The 16,519-nt window shown below is 48.6% G+C and overlaps 1 protein-coding gene across 4 annotated transcripts in view; it reads right to left on the bottom strand.

The window, feature by feature from the left end:
- The window catches only part of CLASRP (CLK4 associating serine/arginine rich protein), a 1,024,175-nt gene that overhangs the window by 349,600 nt on the left and 658,056 nt on the right, over positions 1–16,519 (bottom strand). For all 4 annotated transcript variants that reach the window (XR_011302052.1, XM_069644604.1, XM_069644606.1 and 1 more), the window contains one exon: positions 7,707–7,889. Coding sequence is in view for 3 of the 4 variants with exons in the window: in XM_069644604.1 (XP_069500705.1) it covers positions 7,707–7,889 (183 nt within the window). In the remaining variant the exon portion in view is untranslated. The remainder of the gene's footprint in view (positions 1–7,706; positions 7,890–16,519) is intronic.

Here is a 16,519-nt window from a genome sequence, read left to right as displayed (position 1 = left end):
CACGACCCCACTCTCCCTACTGTATTTGGCCTGCGAGGCCAGGCCACGTGTTCGGCAACGCCGAAGGATCTCCTCCGCTCGTCCCCTCCGTCGAAGATCTTGCTCGGCGGAGACAGCTTCACAACTGTGTCGAGGGAGGGATCGATGTGTTATAATTAAATAGGAAAACGACCAAGGGTCGAGGAGATGACATCTGCAATGTCTCTCGAGGAGCTCCGCGTAAAGGCGACCAGTAGCTGGGCGGAAAAAAACAATCTGAGGGACCTCGACGCGTGAGGGATTGTGGGTACAACGCACGTCACTATAGGGATAGTATTTGAGACACGCCTTGTCGACGTCCCTTTTCGACTACGAAAAACAAAATGCAATACTCCGCAGTGACCACTGGATGTCGGACCTATGCACAGCATGTGATTCTAAGCAGATTAACAAACATCAGAAATAAATATATATATATATATATATATATATATAATACATTACTCACCGTAATCGTATTTCTGATGCTTGTATCTGCTTAGATTCACATGCTGTGCATAGGCCGACATCTAGTGAAAGCTGCGGAGTATTACAGTTTGTTTTTCGAAACTCGAAAATGGGCGTCGACACAGGGCGTGCCAGTAATACTATCCCTAGTGTGACGTCCACTGTACCCAAGATCCCTCACGCGTCTAGGATCCTCAGATTGTATTTTTTCTGACATGAGGTAGCATGAGGAGTAGCGTGAGTACAGATAATCCAAGCAGATAGAAAGGTAAGACTAAAAGCAACCATGCGCCTTCTCTCAGAGGGAAGGAAGGGCGGGTCGCATGTGAATCTAAGCAGATACAAGCATCAGAAATACGATTACGGTGAGTAATGTATCCCTTCTGAGGCTTGTGGAATCTGCTTTGATCACATGCTGTGCATAGATTAGCGAGCAGTACCTGAAGGAGGTGGGATGTGAGAAGGGCCATGAGCAAATAAGTGTCTTAGAACCGCTTGTCCCACTTGTGTATCTGCCTTGGAATGGGTGTCAATGCAGTAATGCTGAGTAAAAGTGTGAATAGAGCTCCAAGTAGCTGCTTTGCAAATGGTGTCAAGGGGTACATTTGCAATGAAAGCCAGAGTGGCCCCAATGCCTCTGGTAGAGTGGGCTCTTGGCGTGAAAGGCAGAGTTCTTTCAGAGAGTGAGTAACACAGCTGGATACAGTTAATAATCCACTTCGCGATGGCACCTTTAGAGACGCGATCCCCCTCTCTGCCTGTAGCTACGGAGACAGTTGATCTGTTTTCCTTAGCGGTCTGGTTTTATTTACATAGTAGAGGACCGCCCTATGCACATCTAGGGTGTGTAGTTTCATCTCAGCCGAGCTTTGAGGGTCCTGGAAGAAAGCCGGAAGCTCGATGGACTGGTTTACGTGGAATTTAGATATAAACGTAGGTGAGAACCTAGGGTGTCTGCGTAAAACAAGTTTGTCTTTATGGACAGTAAAGAAGGGCTCCTGCACTGACAGAGCCTGAATTTCACTGACCCTTCTTATAGAAGTAATAGCTACTAAGAAGGCCGTTTTATAAGTCAGGTGTTTGAGACTGCTTTTATGCATGGGTTCAAAAGGGGGCCCCATGAGCTTAAATAGCACCACATTAAGGTCCCACCCCCTGGTGGTGGATTCGAAATAGGAGGGTGAAGTCTCTTTACTCCTTCCATGAAGGCTTTAACTACTGGTACTTTCCACCACGAGACCTTGTTATGGGAAGTGGTGTATGCCGACAGGGCTGCCAGGTGTACTTTCAGTGAGTTAAAAACCAATCCTGCATCTAGCAGGTGGAGCATGTATGTAACAATAGTAGAAGGAGTGCAATCAACTGGGTTGATTTGTCTACTCTGGCACCAGATAACGAATCTCTTTCACTTGTCAAAGTAACAGTGCCTTGTGTTTGGTTTCCTAGATTCCTTTAGGATGTCCATACACCTCTGTGGTAAATTGAGATGTCCAAACTCTGACCTCAGGAGCCATGCTGCCAGGTTCATTGAGTTGGGTTGTTGATGTACTGTTTGACCTTTGTGCTGGGACAGTAAGTTGTACCAGGCTGGAAGTTTGATGGGCTCGCACACCGCCATCCTGCGTAGGTGTGGGAACCACGGTTGTCTTGCCCACATGGGAGCAACTAGGACGAGCGTCATCGACTCTGTTCATCTTGTTCACCACTTTCCTGATGAGGAGTTGGTGGAAAAGCGTACGCAAACATCCCTGACCAGTTCATCCACAGGGCGTTCCCCTGGGAGTCTGGTTGGGGGAACCTGGATGCAAATCCTGGGCATGGTCTGTTTTCGCTTGTGGCGAATAAGTCTATAGTGGGGAACCCCCAATGAAAGAAGATATCTTCTACGACCTCTCTGTGTAGAACCCATTCGTGTTCCTCTGGGAGGGAGTCTCTGCTCAGAGCATCCGTTAGGGAATTGAGCTCCCCTGGAACATGTTGTGATGACAGGAAGATGTTCCGTCTGAGTGCTCATATCCAGATTTTCTGGGCAAGCTTGGACAGATTTGGCGAACGAGTCCCTCCTTGCTTGTTCAGGTAGAACATGGCTGTTGTGCTGTCCGTCCGGATTTGCACGGACAGGTTTAGTAGGTGGGGATCGAACGCTTGAAGCGCTCTGAATACTGCTAGCAGATTGATGTGGTTCTTGGTCACTGAGGGAGACCAGAGACCCTAAGCTGTGTGGTGGAGATGGTGAGCTCCCGACCCCGTCAGACATGCATCGGTAGTGACTACTGCCTGTACTTCGGGATCGTAAAAGGGTTTTCCCTGTGCAAGATTCTCTCTTGTCCACCAGTAAAGGCTTTGTACTAGTGTTGGCGAAACGACCACTAGATCGTCCCACTGACCACTTGCCCGAGACCACTGTTTCGCCAACCATTCCTGCATGGGACGCATGCGCAGGCGCGCGTGGGGGACCAGGTAAATACATGACGCCATCATGCCCAGTAAACGCATTGCTTTGCGTACCGTTATCTGGTGACCGGACTGATATTGCGGAATTTGCAGTAGTATATTCCGAATTCTTTCCTCTGAAGGAAAGGTCAACCCCTCTTGAGTATCTAGGATTGCTCCTAGGAACTGTTTGGAGGTGCTTGGCACCAGGCTTGACTTTTTCTCGTTGATTGAGAAGCCTAATTCGTGGAGGAGGTCGATAGTCCTTTGAATGTTTGTCCTGCAAATTACTGGGGTTTCCCCCGTTATGAGCCAGTCGTCCAGATAAGGGTACACCGGGATTGCCTCCCTGCGTAGGTGTGCAGCCGCCACCGCCAGTACCTTGGTGAATACCCTTGGTGCCGAAGCTATCCCGAAGGGCAGTACCTTGAATTGGTAGTGCCGACTGTCCACCTTGAAGCGCAAGTATCTTCTGTGCGTTGGGAACATGGAAATATGAAAATAGGCATATTTCATATCCAAGGTTGCCATGTAATCCCCCTTTTTTAGGAGGGGGTTTACCTCTTGTAGCGTAGTCATACGAAACTTTTGGGGCTTGACATACTTGTTGGCAGGCCGTAAGTCCAATACTGGGCGCATTGTCAAATCTTTTTTTGGCACAAGGAAGTGAGTTGAATAAATACCCTTGTTTACCTGGTGTCCCGGGACGAGTTCTATCGCGTCCTTTGCTAGCAGAATGGCGATCTCCTCGAGGACAATCTTCTGATGTTCTAAAGAGTGTACTCTCTGTCGTGGAGGATGGTTCCGGGGACGCTGCAGTAGTTCTATACAGTAACCTGTGGATACTGTTGACAGCACCCATCTGTCTGATGTGATCCCTTCCCAATCCTGGGTGAAGTTGGAAATGCGTCCCCCTACTGGGGTTGCGTGAGAAGGGACCCTGAACTGAGCGTCACTGCTTTGGTGGAGGCGTGCCGCCTCCTTTGCTGGGGCTGCCTCTGCCTTTACCACGTCCTCTCCTATTACCCCTGCCGTAACCCTGGGTAGACTGTTGGCGTTTGTTCCACTGTGTACCCTGCCCCTGGGAATAGTTAGATCCTCTTTGGGAATTTAGGCTGCGTGGGCGACGAAAATTACTATTCCCTCTCTGGTTAGGGGGTTTATTGGTTAACTGGCCAAGGGACTTGAGTGTCTCGTATTCGTCCTTGGCATTCTTCAGTGCGACCTCGACCGCCTTACCAAACAGATCGGCTTCCACCGGTTTGTCCAACAATGATGCCTGGGTTTCTGCCTTAAAACCAGACTGCCGTAACCACGCATGTCTCTTGATAACAGTACCTTCTGCTATCAATCTGCCTGCGTCGTCCGCGGCGTCAAAGGTTGCTTTTAAAATGCAACCAGACACGGCTCTACCCTCTGCGGAAATCCGAGCTAACTGGCCCTTTAAGGGTTCTGGTGCAGAGGCTATGAGTGCCGCGACTTCTTCCCACTGATGGCAATTGTAGCTGGCCAACAGGGTGGTGGAGTTTGCAATCCTTGCCTGATAGGCGGACGTTGAGGCTACATTCCTGCCAAAACCATATAGTTTTTTGCTCTCCTTGTCTGGAGGAGCTTCGGACGATGACAAGGGTGTTCCAGCCCTCATACGAGTGTTAGTCACAACTAGGGGGTCTGGCTTCAGATGTCCTCTTATATAGAGAGGGTCAGACTGGGCTGCCCTGAAAAGTTTTTCAACTCTGGGATTGACTGCTCTGGTGAGGTTCGGGTTCACCAGGGACGGGTCTATTCTTCGCTGAATAGACTTGAGGATAGGGATGGTCTGGGCAACAGGCCTCCTTTCTCCTACTAACTCCTCGGCGAAGTCCCTCTCCTCCTGGACACCATGGGTGTCAATATGGAAATGTTCTGCTGCACGTGCGAGAACCTCGTTTAGGAGGGGTTGGTTATCGACAGGGGAGTCGGTAACCGGGGCTTCCTTTTCTACCGGGTAATCTACTCTGTAGGTTTCAGGGTCTTCCTCTTCTTGGTCCTCATCGTCCCCATAGTAGCCCGTCCCGGTTTGCTCTTCTACCATGCCAAAATCTTGGTCCTCACCAAAGGAAGTCTCTCCTTGATACAGTGAGTATGGCCGTGAGTATGGTTGTACCTCGAAGGGGTCTGTAGACCACATCGGTGTCTCAAACCGGGGCTTCTTACTCGGGGGGATAGGATCATTAGAGCCTGAGGGTGTAGCCCCTTGTGGATATGAAAGGAAATGGTCTGGATTTTTATCGTAAAAGTCTGCCAAAGAAGACATCCTTGACATGACTATGTCATCACGCGACCATTTTTTGTAACTGGGAATGACTCTTTCAGAAAGTCTAGGAGATTTATCTTGAGTAGATTTGCTGGTTTTAGAAATATCAGCAGACCTGGTCTTGTCTGTCTGTTTAGGAGGAGTGGAGTGTATCACAGGTGTAGAAGAGTGCAGAGGCTGCTTCTTCTGCTGTTTTCCCCCCTCCCCGGGAGTGGAAAAGTGTTTTCCCTGTCCCTTTGTGGCTCCGGAGGTTTTCAACGCCTGGCGTCGAGGATCGGGGGTAGAGTCCCTGTCCTTCGAACGTGGGGCCTCGCTGAGCTTGTCTGCGGGCTCTGACTCCTGGAGAGCGGCCTGGGGGTGGAAGTCGTCTTCGTCCTCAGACGATCAAACTTCTGTTAGCTTAGGGAGCGAGGCACTCTTGGCAAGAGTGGATGATTGCCTGGAGTCATGCAGCGATCTCGATCGAGAACGCCCAGAGGACACCGATTCGGACCGTTCTGTTTGTGCCTCTTTCCAAGAACTCGACGTCGTCGAGTCTTGGTTGGACTTCGTGTGTTTTGTGTGAGTGGTGTGTGAAGCGCTTGTGTCGCCGGGGGTCTTCCCCATAGCCGCCCTGTCGGACGACTTTCCAAGGTGGGGGACCTGCGCTCGGCTGTCTTTCGATGCCGTAATGCTCTCGCCGTCCGAAAGCACGGCGTCGCTGCCATCACTGAAGGCGCCCTCCGCTGCCATGGCCGCCTGCCTGGCGTGGTGGGCCCAACACTTGGCCAAACGGTCCTTAAGTGTCTTAGGTTTAAAACCTACTACACGCTCTGCAGTTCACTTCGGGGTGGTCCCTCGGCAAGCAGAGATTGCACGTGGCGTGCCTGTCGACCCAAGGGTATTTACGATTGCACTTGGGGCAGAATTGAAAAGGGGTACCCTCCATACGCACCTTGAGGCAGCGGGCTGGTAAGTGTAGGAAATGTATAAGGTGTACCTATATACCAAGAGTGTAGAGTATGTCCAACCCCCCACTCTCCCTACTTGCAGGGCCGAGGCCAGAGGCCTTCCAAGGCCCGGGCCGAGGCCAGAGGCCTTCCGAGGCCCAAATCTGTCGTGCAGCAGCAGACGGTCGATTTCTTCTCCAAGCCGGCGTCGAGTGTCGAAGTTCGACGTTGGGATGGGGAAAGGATGTAAATTAATCAATATTTTAGCAAAAGTATGGCTAAGGCCAGGGGACTCCGCAAAATGCTTCCGACCAGTATGGCGGAAAAAAACAATCTGAGGATCCTAGACGCGTGAGGGATCTTGGGTACAGTTGACGTCACACTAGGGATAGTATTACTGGCACGCCCTGTGTCGACGCCCATTTTTGAGTTTCGAAAAACAAACTAATACTCCGCAGCTTCCACTAGATGTCGGCCTATGCACAGCATGTGATCTAAGCAGATTCCACAAGCCTCAGAAATGAGGTACAAGACATTGAGACATACATCTGTAGAATATTCTTTCCAGACATACCCTACTTACTGGGTCCACATTAAAGCACGGTGGCCGTGCGGGATCAGAGCAAAGCATAGATGGGGAATGGTAGTACAGTAAGCCGCAAAGGGCTGTTGCTTTAGTAGTCTAGGATGTGTGAGATACAAAACGTCCAGTGAGGATGGCCACATTGCGCACACCGGCAAAGCCGCACCCAGTGGAATTGGGGGCTACATCGGCTATGCATTGCATTGGAGGCTGAGCTGAGCAAAGAAGTGTCTCCTCAAAATGCCCTCGCCGATGGCGAGGGTGATCGCAAGTCCATGGCAAGCAGCATCCTGGGCTGCAGGTTGTCCAGCTGTGAGTCCGCCTTGGCCAGCCAACGGGGCTCGGTATATGCAGTGAGGAGCATGTGCGGCTACACCACAGTGAGCATCGGCATCCGCCCTGCTGCAGGCCTCCACCATAGTCAGGAGGAGCGGTGTGAGGACTAAAGTGGGATCTGGAGCGTGGGTGGTACTGTTGCTGGTAAAGCAGCAGTAGGACAACTTGTGCACACAGTCATGCACCCGAGAAAAAGCCCTACAACCTAGTTGTGGGTTAGTCTTTCTTTGCCCTACACAAAGGGCTTAGGAAAATACTTTACACAAACATACTACCAAACACTTGCTCCTGCCACAGGCTAAAATAACAGCATTTAAAAGGATGCTTATAATTGTCAAGAGTGGTAAGCAACAATATTAAGTGTGCTCAGAATGAGCTACAATGAAACAGGTCAGGAACTCAATTAAATCCTATGACGGAACAAAGGTTTGAAAAGAAAAGCATTAACACATTTCATACACACAGACATGAGCTTCCTGCTTTTGTAGACATGGGGGGAAAAAAGTAGAAGCCATAAACTGCTTTCTGTATGGTCACCCTGATGTTTGTGCACTGACAGAGTATATCACGCCTACGTTTATTAAACATGTGCTACTTTATCTTCAATCAAAACAATCAGCAAATACAAGTTGACAATACTCACTTTTTCAGTTTCTCTCCCACGGCTGGCGATGTTAAAGGTCTTCCCAGTTTCTCCCTAATTGGGGATTCGGACCTGCTACGACTTCTGGAGACACTGGGACTACGGCTACTCCGACTGCTGCTCCGATAACGCCCTGATGGTTTGTCACTGTGACGATGCCATTCCTTTGATCGCGAATGACTTCTACAGGGAAGGAGTTAAAGTAGACTTGAATTAGACCAACAAAAAGGATTTATAAACAAAAGATGCCATCATCCTATGGCAAAATAAAATTAGAAATAAGCTAGCTGATATGCAAAAGGCGCAGTCACTACTCCTTTCACTGTGCGTTGGCTTGCCTCTTTTCATCTCAGATCGCATTAGAACAGACTAAACAGGGATTTCAGTAATTACTACATTTCCTTTTAAAACCTACTCTACATCTGAAAAGGTCTATCAAGATAGCAGCCACAAGCCAAACACCTAAACAGTTAAAGAAATTGGAAAAACATAAAATAAGGTGCTACAATCCAATACATCCTTTAAGTAAAACACAGCAGAAGCAAAGAAAGAAATAACAGTAAACTATATTCCCCAGAAACACTGCGGAAAAAAAAGACCAAACTCAATTAACAAGTAAAGTAATGAGACCATTCCATTTAGTTCAGCCTGCAACTATGAATGGACTCCCCACCTGCACTTTCTTTGCTGCTCAACCAGTAGTTGATGCTTTCTTTGAACGCAGAGAATGATTGTGTTACGGGAGCCATGCAAGGGATTACGTTGCACTAAACAGTTTTGGGAGTTTCCCTCCTGGGCAACTTTCTGACATCAACCTATCTGGGGGAATCCATATGCTACGAGCACTGTGGGCTCATTCCTTTTCTGTCTTTATTGCTTTGGTTGGGAGAATTTTCAGAGGGTGACATTCACAGGTGAGTACACAGAACAAGTCACACAGGTTAACTTCTGGTTTTCTTACCATTTTGCTCGCCTTAAGAGGGGGCATGGGCATCTCAGCCGGAAAGTCACAGAACAAGAGTTGTCACTCACCAAACGAAGAACATATTACTTCTCTCTCTGTAATGTTCTTTCTGAAGGCTGCTCCTCCCACGATTCCTCGACTATGAAATCTATCTCCCTGCACAACGGCTCTTTTGCTCTTTAGAAATGCTTTATTCTATCAGGGGGTGCAGTATAGTTTAACTCAATACCTCTGTGAGCACAGCACTGGATACAACATCGGGACAATATTTGAGGCACTGCATCCGTGACCGTACTTTCACCCTCTTTCCCCAGCACTACGATGCTTGCGGACCGCAGAATCAAGAGACATACTAGCTAGCAACAAAAAGGGATAGGTTGGGAAGGTGCTTAAGAATCTTTGGGAGGAACATCCAATAGAAAGAAAATGACAGAGGCAAGTAATTGGTTCTTCTAATGGATTCCTTCCTCCCACAAATTCCTCATCTATGTTAGACTCCAATAGCAGTCCATAGACCTGGAAGAAGGGGGGAAAGCAAGGACACCGTCTATACATGGTATCTATGAAGGACTGCTCTACCCAAGCAAGCATCCTGCCTTGACTGGGAATCCATGCAGTAATGCATTACAAATGTGTGCAGCAAGGTCCGAGTAGCCGCTTGGCAAAGGCCTAGAACAGAGACCCCTTTTTGCATGGCAGCGGTGCCAGCAAGTCCTCAGAGTGGGAATGAGCCCCAATCCCCTCAGAGACATCCTTACCGGACAGATTGTAGCATTCTGAAATGCAGGGGATGATCCACTTTGACATGGTCTATTATGCTGGATTATGCTGTCCTGCCAGCACGAGCCCCAGCATAACCCACTAAAAGCTGGCAATCTTTCCTGCCATCTCTTGTGCGAGATATACAGCTGCTGAGAGCCGGCACCAGGTCCAGCTAATGGAATCGCTCCTCTTTTTAGGAAGGATGTGGCGGAGGTACAGGAAGATGGGTCTTTTGAGAGGAATGGAAATCCAAAACTATCTTCAGGAGTAAGGACAGCCTCAATCTTAACATCCACTTCTCTTTGGGAGAAAATATATAAGGAATTTTAACACACAATGCCTGGAGTTCACTTAACCATGTCGTGGAAGTGATTGCAACCAGGAAAATAACCTTAAGGGTGAGCTACCTTAAACAAAAATATACGTGGCAAAATAGAGCACCCATATGAAATGTCAACACCAAATTTAAATCCCATTCTGACCAACTGGGGTGGGGAAGAAAATGCATGCCTGTGGATCGTGACAAACGAGTCGTGATCAGGGGTCCTTTTGAAAACTGAAATGGTGGCAAGATACCCCTTCACAGTTGTGATCTCCAAGCCAAACACAGTGGAAAATCCAGAACAGTTTATGGGGCAAATAGAAATGTCTAGATCTCTCTTTCGGGAGCAAGTTGAAAATCTGCACCACCTGCAGGCATACATTGACTTTGGTGGGAGGACTCAGAGCTGAGAAAAGCAAGTCAGGTGTACCAACTGACAAATCCCAAGCATGAAGGGCTGTTGAGTTTCGGATGGAGCACCCGGCCCTCCAACTGCGATAGCAGATCCACGCTCCATGGAAGGTGCAAGGAAACGCAGACTAACATGTCCAACGACTCTGGTTAACACAATCACTGAGTCCAGTCCAGAACGATCAGAATCAATGTGGAGGCTAACAGGCGTGGCCTCCTGAGAACCAGCAGAATGACCAGTATCTGCGGGAACACAGAAGAGGTCAAAATTCCACACATCTGTCAGTGCGCCCCCTAGAGCTCCCTGTCAAGGAAATTCCATGGAGCAGAACAAGTTGCACTTCCATGTTCACACTGGATGTAAAGAGGTCCATTTGTGCCGGCTTCTCAAGAGAAGATCTCCTCCAGAAACTCCTGCCTGCTCAAGGCATCCGTAATGACGTTTTGTCCTAGCAGGATGAGCTGCAATCAGAGAGGAGTCATGCTCCAAAACAGTAGCTTTGCTTCTTTGCACAGAGGCAAGGAGAGCAAGCAAGCACGGTGTGCAAGAAAGCATGGAGCGCAATGAAGTAAGGGACACCAAGGCAGGCCTGAAAACCACTCCACTCCAGGAAGTTCATGTGTTTCTGGTATTCTGATGGAGACCACAGGCCGCTCACCAATCTGGCCTTTCAGTTACCACCCAAACCTTTCCAAGACAAATCTGGACTTATGTTAGGTGGGGCCTTGGTTCTTGAAACAATGCCTGAAACCCTATTCTGTGACTGAAAGACATGAACCATCTTGGAGTTGTTTGCACCTCGGTCCTCTGGCCTGAAATCCCTACATAGGCGAGTGTCCAGGACCACCGTGATAAAATGGAGGGACTGGGAAAAATCGGAGGCTTCTTGAAGTTCAAGGAAAAGCCCAAGCTGTGTCACAGGCTGCACGTTTGGAACAAATGTGCCAATGCCTGGTCCAGGGAGCCAGTTTGGAGATTAGCCAGTTCAGTTAGGGAAACACACAAATGCCTTTCCTCCTGTGGTGAGCTGCTACCAGAGCCAGCAGCTTGGGTGCCGAAGATTAACCCGTTGGCAGGGCCCTCAACTAGTAGAGGCAATGGCCCATGTCAACTCTCGGGTACTTCTTGTTGTGAGACACCAGAAGGTGTCGCACCTGCTAGTCCCCAGGGATCCGTCATCCAGGTGGCCAGGATACGGCCACCGCTTTTGGATCCAGTTCCTGGGGATGGACCAGTGCGCGAGGATCACATGGGAGAGGGGTCTTCAGGGAGTGGGACGCCTGATGGACAGACGCAGTATCCCTCCCCTAACACCTTTCCCCATTCTACCTGGTGGGATATGTGGGAACTTTACCCCCTCCCACCCACTCCCACCTCACCCTCTCTTTCCCTTCACAAACACTTCCACACGGACTGCCCGCTCTGGGAGAAAACAGACGAACACCTGAGCAATTACCTGACATGTTCTGCTACTATGGTCAGACGAAGACAGGCAATTACTGACAATTGTTCACACCTGACTTTCATTAAAGTTCCCCACACAGACATAAGGCGGAGCAAGAGAGCACACTGAGCGAGGCAAAGCACACGAAGGAGAAGCAGTTTCAAGAAGACAGCTGAGTGAGGGAATAAAGACAGCAAACCAATAAGGGTTCACAAGGAGGGAAATACCCTTGACCTTTCTGACAGGAAACCGTTACTTTCAAAACCCTTGCAGATCAGAAAACTTAAGGCCAGGAAACCAGGCTAAAGAATCCTGCATTGTGTATTGGAGATACCAGAGACTGTCCTGCGTAGCTGACCAATTTGGTGAGGAGCAGCAGTCGCCGTGGTATCATCCTTGGCTCCAAGAATAAAGTAGCGTCAAAGATCAAAACAGCTGGCGAGTTGGGGAGGCCGATGCAGGACCGTTCTGTGTTGAAATCAAGGTTTCAAGCAGCAACATTGCATAACGAGCACAGTGTGATGAAAGATGCGAGTAAAGCTAAATTGCTGATGATTGTTTGTCACTGGTATCGAATCTTTCTTTCTCAGTACAGATTGATCCTCCGCTGCGTGGGTGCTCAATCGAAGGTCTCCGCCAAAAGGTGGCAACGGAAGAACATTGTGTGAAGTAAATCGAAGTGGCCCTTTGACGGTTAAGCAAAACCCATCTCATATTGAAAAGTTTTTCGATTTTGGATATAAAGTGGAAAACGTAGAAAGTGAGATGGAATGGTACGAGCTCGAACGAGGGAGACTAAATGTAAATATTGTGCTAAAAGGATATGAGCCCGAACAAGAGAGATCCATGGTCCGAGCCCAAACGAGGGAGACCGGTTGTGAACATTGTGGTAAAAAGGGGTCCGAGCCTGAAGGAGAGACCCATGGATGAATATTGAAAACAAGAACCTGTACATGTCAAAGCCCTGAAAAAAGGAACTTTGGTGCTTATTTGTTGCGACAGGCCCTCTGCAGTAAGAGACTTATTGGAAAAGAAGCTTTGGCAAAAGTCCCCGATAACTTTGCTTTGAACTGTATCCTCGTGGCAGAGAAGCCAGAGTGTGTGCGAAGCTCGAACGTACCGCCTTGCCCAGTGCTGAAAACGTGGGGTAGTGAAGCCAACTGCTCAACGATCCTGACATATTTCTTGAACACTTTTCTTTTTGCATACACCATTATCTCACACCATTTTGTATTTAGAAGTAAGGATTAGAAATAGGTTTATTAGTATAGCCCTTTTATTTTGACGGACTTCGTTATTTTTATTTGATGGTCGTTGCTTGCTCCCATCTTTAGATAGGCATTCAATCAACCTATTGAAGTTCAATAAACACAGTTGAACAGTGATCACTTGTGTCTGTCTTCACTGTTTGATACCATGCCTTTCTTCCATTGTGCTTTTGGAAAAGTGCACATGGAAGTAGGCATCCAGACAATAGTGATACCAGACAGTCCTCCAGATCGGGGCTTGAAGGATCAGTGTTAGAGTAACCATCTCAAACTTGTCTTTGAGCAGGTCCAGTTAGAAGGGCTGCAGATCCAGTATGGGACATAAGCTCCATCTTTCTTTGTCACCAGAAAATATGTTAAATACTAGCCCTTGCCTCGTTCAGAGCAGGGCACCAGGTCCATGTGTCTTTTGCCAGAAGCGGATGTACCTCTTCCAACAGAAGGTTGGTCCAGAGGCAAGTATTGGTTGGTCGGCAATACCCAGGATGAACAACCTGTAAGGACCAGGCATTGAATGTTGTGAGAACCATTTCCTTGCTGAACAGGGAAATCCTCGCCCACAGAGGTTTTATGGTGGAAGTCTGTTTCACAGGGGCTTCACACACAGGGCTGCTGAGGGCATGGTAGAGGCTGACAAGCCAGCTCTTGGGGCCCCCTGGCTCGTCAGCGCTACATCTTGCTTGCCCAAGGGAGCCTGTCCCCTGGTAGTGTGGTGGTTGTACGGAGATACAGGTTTGAAATCCTATACCTCTACCCACAGGGCTGCAGCTGTTGCTGCTGAACCTGGTGCCGCTATGCTTTCTAACGTAAAACAGTGGTGGTATTGTTGGTGAAGACCCGCACCACCTTGCCCTTGAGGGACGGCAGGTACGATTTGAGGCCACACCGCCCGTAGCTCCAGCACGTTGATGTGCAACGTCTTTTCCTCCAGCAGCCACAGGCCTCTGGCGTGAAGGCTTACGGTGTGGGCTTCCCATCCCTCCAGGGAGGAGTCAGTCATCTCCTGATGTGGTGAGATCTGGAAATCTGCGCCTCCGGACAGATGAGAGCGCAAGCGCCACCACCTTATCGCCCGACGGAACCACTCGTCGTGAGCGATCCTGTCCTGGAAGCTTCCGGAACCCTGAATCTAACAGGCTTCGAGGAACTTCTGCAGTGGCCGCATCCATAGCCTGCAGAGTCGGATGAGGTAAATGCATGAGGACATCATGCCGAGCAGAGACTTGATAGTCCTCAACGTGGCGATCTTCAGAGCGAGCAGCGGTTGCACCTTGCCCAGGCTGGCCACCCAACTCCTCTCCGACTGATGCCAGGCACGACACCATGTCGAGCCGGGATCCCAGGAACAGCAGATCCTGCGATGGAGTCAAGTAGGACTTTGCATCGTTCACTGAGCACCCCAGATCCGTCAGTAGGCGGATGGTCCTCGCTGTGTGGTCGACGGCGATGCTCCGTGAGCTGGCCCGGATGAGCCAGTCCAAGTACGGGTAGATGTGGATCCCTTGCAATCGCAGATGGGCTGCCACTGGCGTCAGGCACTTGAAGACTCTTGGCACCGACTTCAGTCCGAAGGGACGGGCCTTGAATTGGTAGTGCTTCCCTTGTACGACGAAGCGCAGAAACTTGCGGTGTCCCTTCTGAATGGGGATGTGGAAGTAAGCATCCTCCCGGTCCAACGACGACAGAAAATCTCCTTTTTCTAGCTGTCCCCTACGCGCTGAAGCGTGACCATGCAGAACTTTTGAGACGATGCATTTGTTTAGTTGTCGCAGGTCGAGAATGGGGCTCAAGCCCACAGTCTTCCTTTGCACCAGGAAGTACTGTGAGTTAACTCCGGAGCCCCGGAGTCGCTTTGGAACTAGCTCTATCGCCCCTTTCTTTAGCATGGCCCGAACCTCCAACAGCTGTAGAGGAGGAGCCAAATACCCCCACCTCAACCGTCCCACCCCTTTTACCTGTATGCTCGAAACCAGAGTATGTGACATACACAGAACAGTTGAATCGACAAAGAGCAGAGTATGGACTGTCCAGTACCAGTGAAAGTACCAGTACCTAAGAGAATCTGGAAGCCAAGGTACCCATTGAGAAAACCACATCTGCATACAAGAAAATATAATGGCCATTTGAATGAAATCCCTGAAGAAGCAGAGCCAATAAGTGCCAAGGACGAATGGTAACATCACTAATCATCGCCAGTATACGTCACACGGAGCTTAGATGACGTACATAGAAGAGATGCAATGACCAGAGAATGCAGATATTCTATAAGGCATCAAGAAAGTTTCAAGGATGAGTGACATCTTGGGACCAAGGTGAAGAAGCTTATGCCACAAAAACAGATGAAGATATCAAGTTATTTTACACGTGTACAGATGCAAGAGAAACGCAAGCAGCAAAGTAATTGTGAAGCCTGCCTTAAGCTTATAGTGAATAGATTGCTGCAAGCGCCAACGTATACATATATAGAATGAGAGAATTATGGATGTTTCCGCTACGCATTATAGCAGGTTGGACAGTAACAAGAAGGCCTCATTTTCAGTGTGTCGCAGTTAAAAAAGCAAATTGAATTAGAAGTGAATCTCAGCAGACGAGGCTGGACGAGCCAAAGACGCCAAGGTCTTATCAAACTTGAGTGAACTGACATTGGATACAAAATTGTGTGAAAGAACAAAACTCCTGTTCAGAAGGCATGAACATAACAAGGAAGACGTCAGAGGCCTATTAAAAAATAATATTAAATGCATGAAAAGGCTCGATTCCATGGTCTCCAGTCACACGGAAGCATGAAGTTGGACGAACGAGATGGTCACACCTATGCACGGAGGCAGCCTGCTTCTCACTCCCTAAATTTCCCAGAGCTAAGAACACTATCAATGACGAGCTTCAAAAGCCTAACTGACAGTAAACCACTGAGGTCATGACAGATTGAGATGCTAAATGGTGGGAAGCTGACGTTAAGGCGACCTCACCAGCACCTGGATGGCCAGCCTGTTTGCTGCCAACGTAGGTGGAAAAGTACTGAAGGAGGGTAGAGTGCTAACCAAATGTAGAGGACTGCGTATTTAGGGGTCCTATAGTTGTGTAAACCAATGGGACGTTGTATATTTAGTGACGCCCATAGTGGTCATTTTTAGGGGAGGGTTTAGTTGCCCCACCTGATGTTAGGTAACCAATCACGTAGTTACACTTTTTTAGACTAGTATGGATCATATACTTAGATGTTCACTCAGAGCCAATCACCCACGCGTATAGGTTTTTGTAGTTTGCCATGCAGGATGACGTTAGTACACACGTGGGTTAGACGTCATTGGTGACGAATATTGCTTATAAAATCTCAGTTTTTTCTTAAATGCATTGAGTAAGAGGATCGAGCGATTTCGTTGCTGTTCCTTCTGCTCCCTGTTTTAGATAATTGATATTAAAACAGTCTTCCTTTTGTCAACTTCCTGAGTCGGCTCTATTATTGATCTATGAGTAAAGTCTACATCCCCATCCATCTCCAGGGTAATTGCTACTCATCAAAGGGGCTGTACTATCCAATTCACTTGGTAGCAGAGAGGATGGTCCAGAGCCATCGATCTGAGTAAACTTTAGAGTTTCGGCAATATCGGACGACCTTTGCCATTCGGCTGAAAGGACGT

Source organism: Ambystoma mexicanum, chromosome 2p (genome assembly GCF_040938575.1).
Source record: "Ambystoma mexicanum isolate Mex_15411 chromosome 2p, UKY_AmexF1_1, whole genome shotgun sequence".
Taxonomy (NCBI): Eukaryota; Metazoa; Chordata; class Amphibia; order Caudata; family Ambystomatidae; genus Ambystoma; species Ambystoma mexicanum.
Note: the sequence above shows the minus strand (reverse complement) of the source record. Positions and strands in the feature narration are given on the sequence as shown.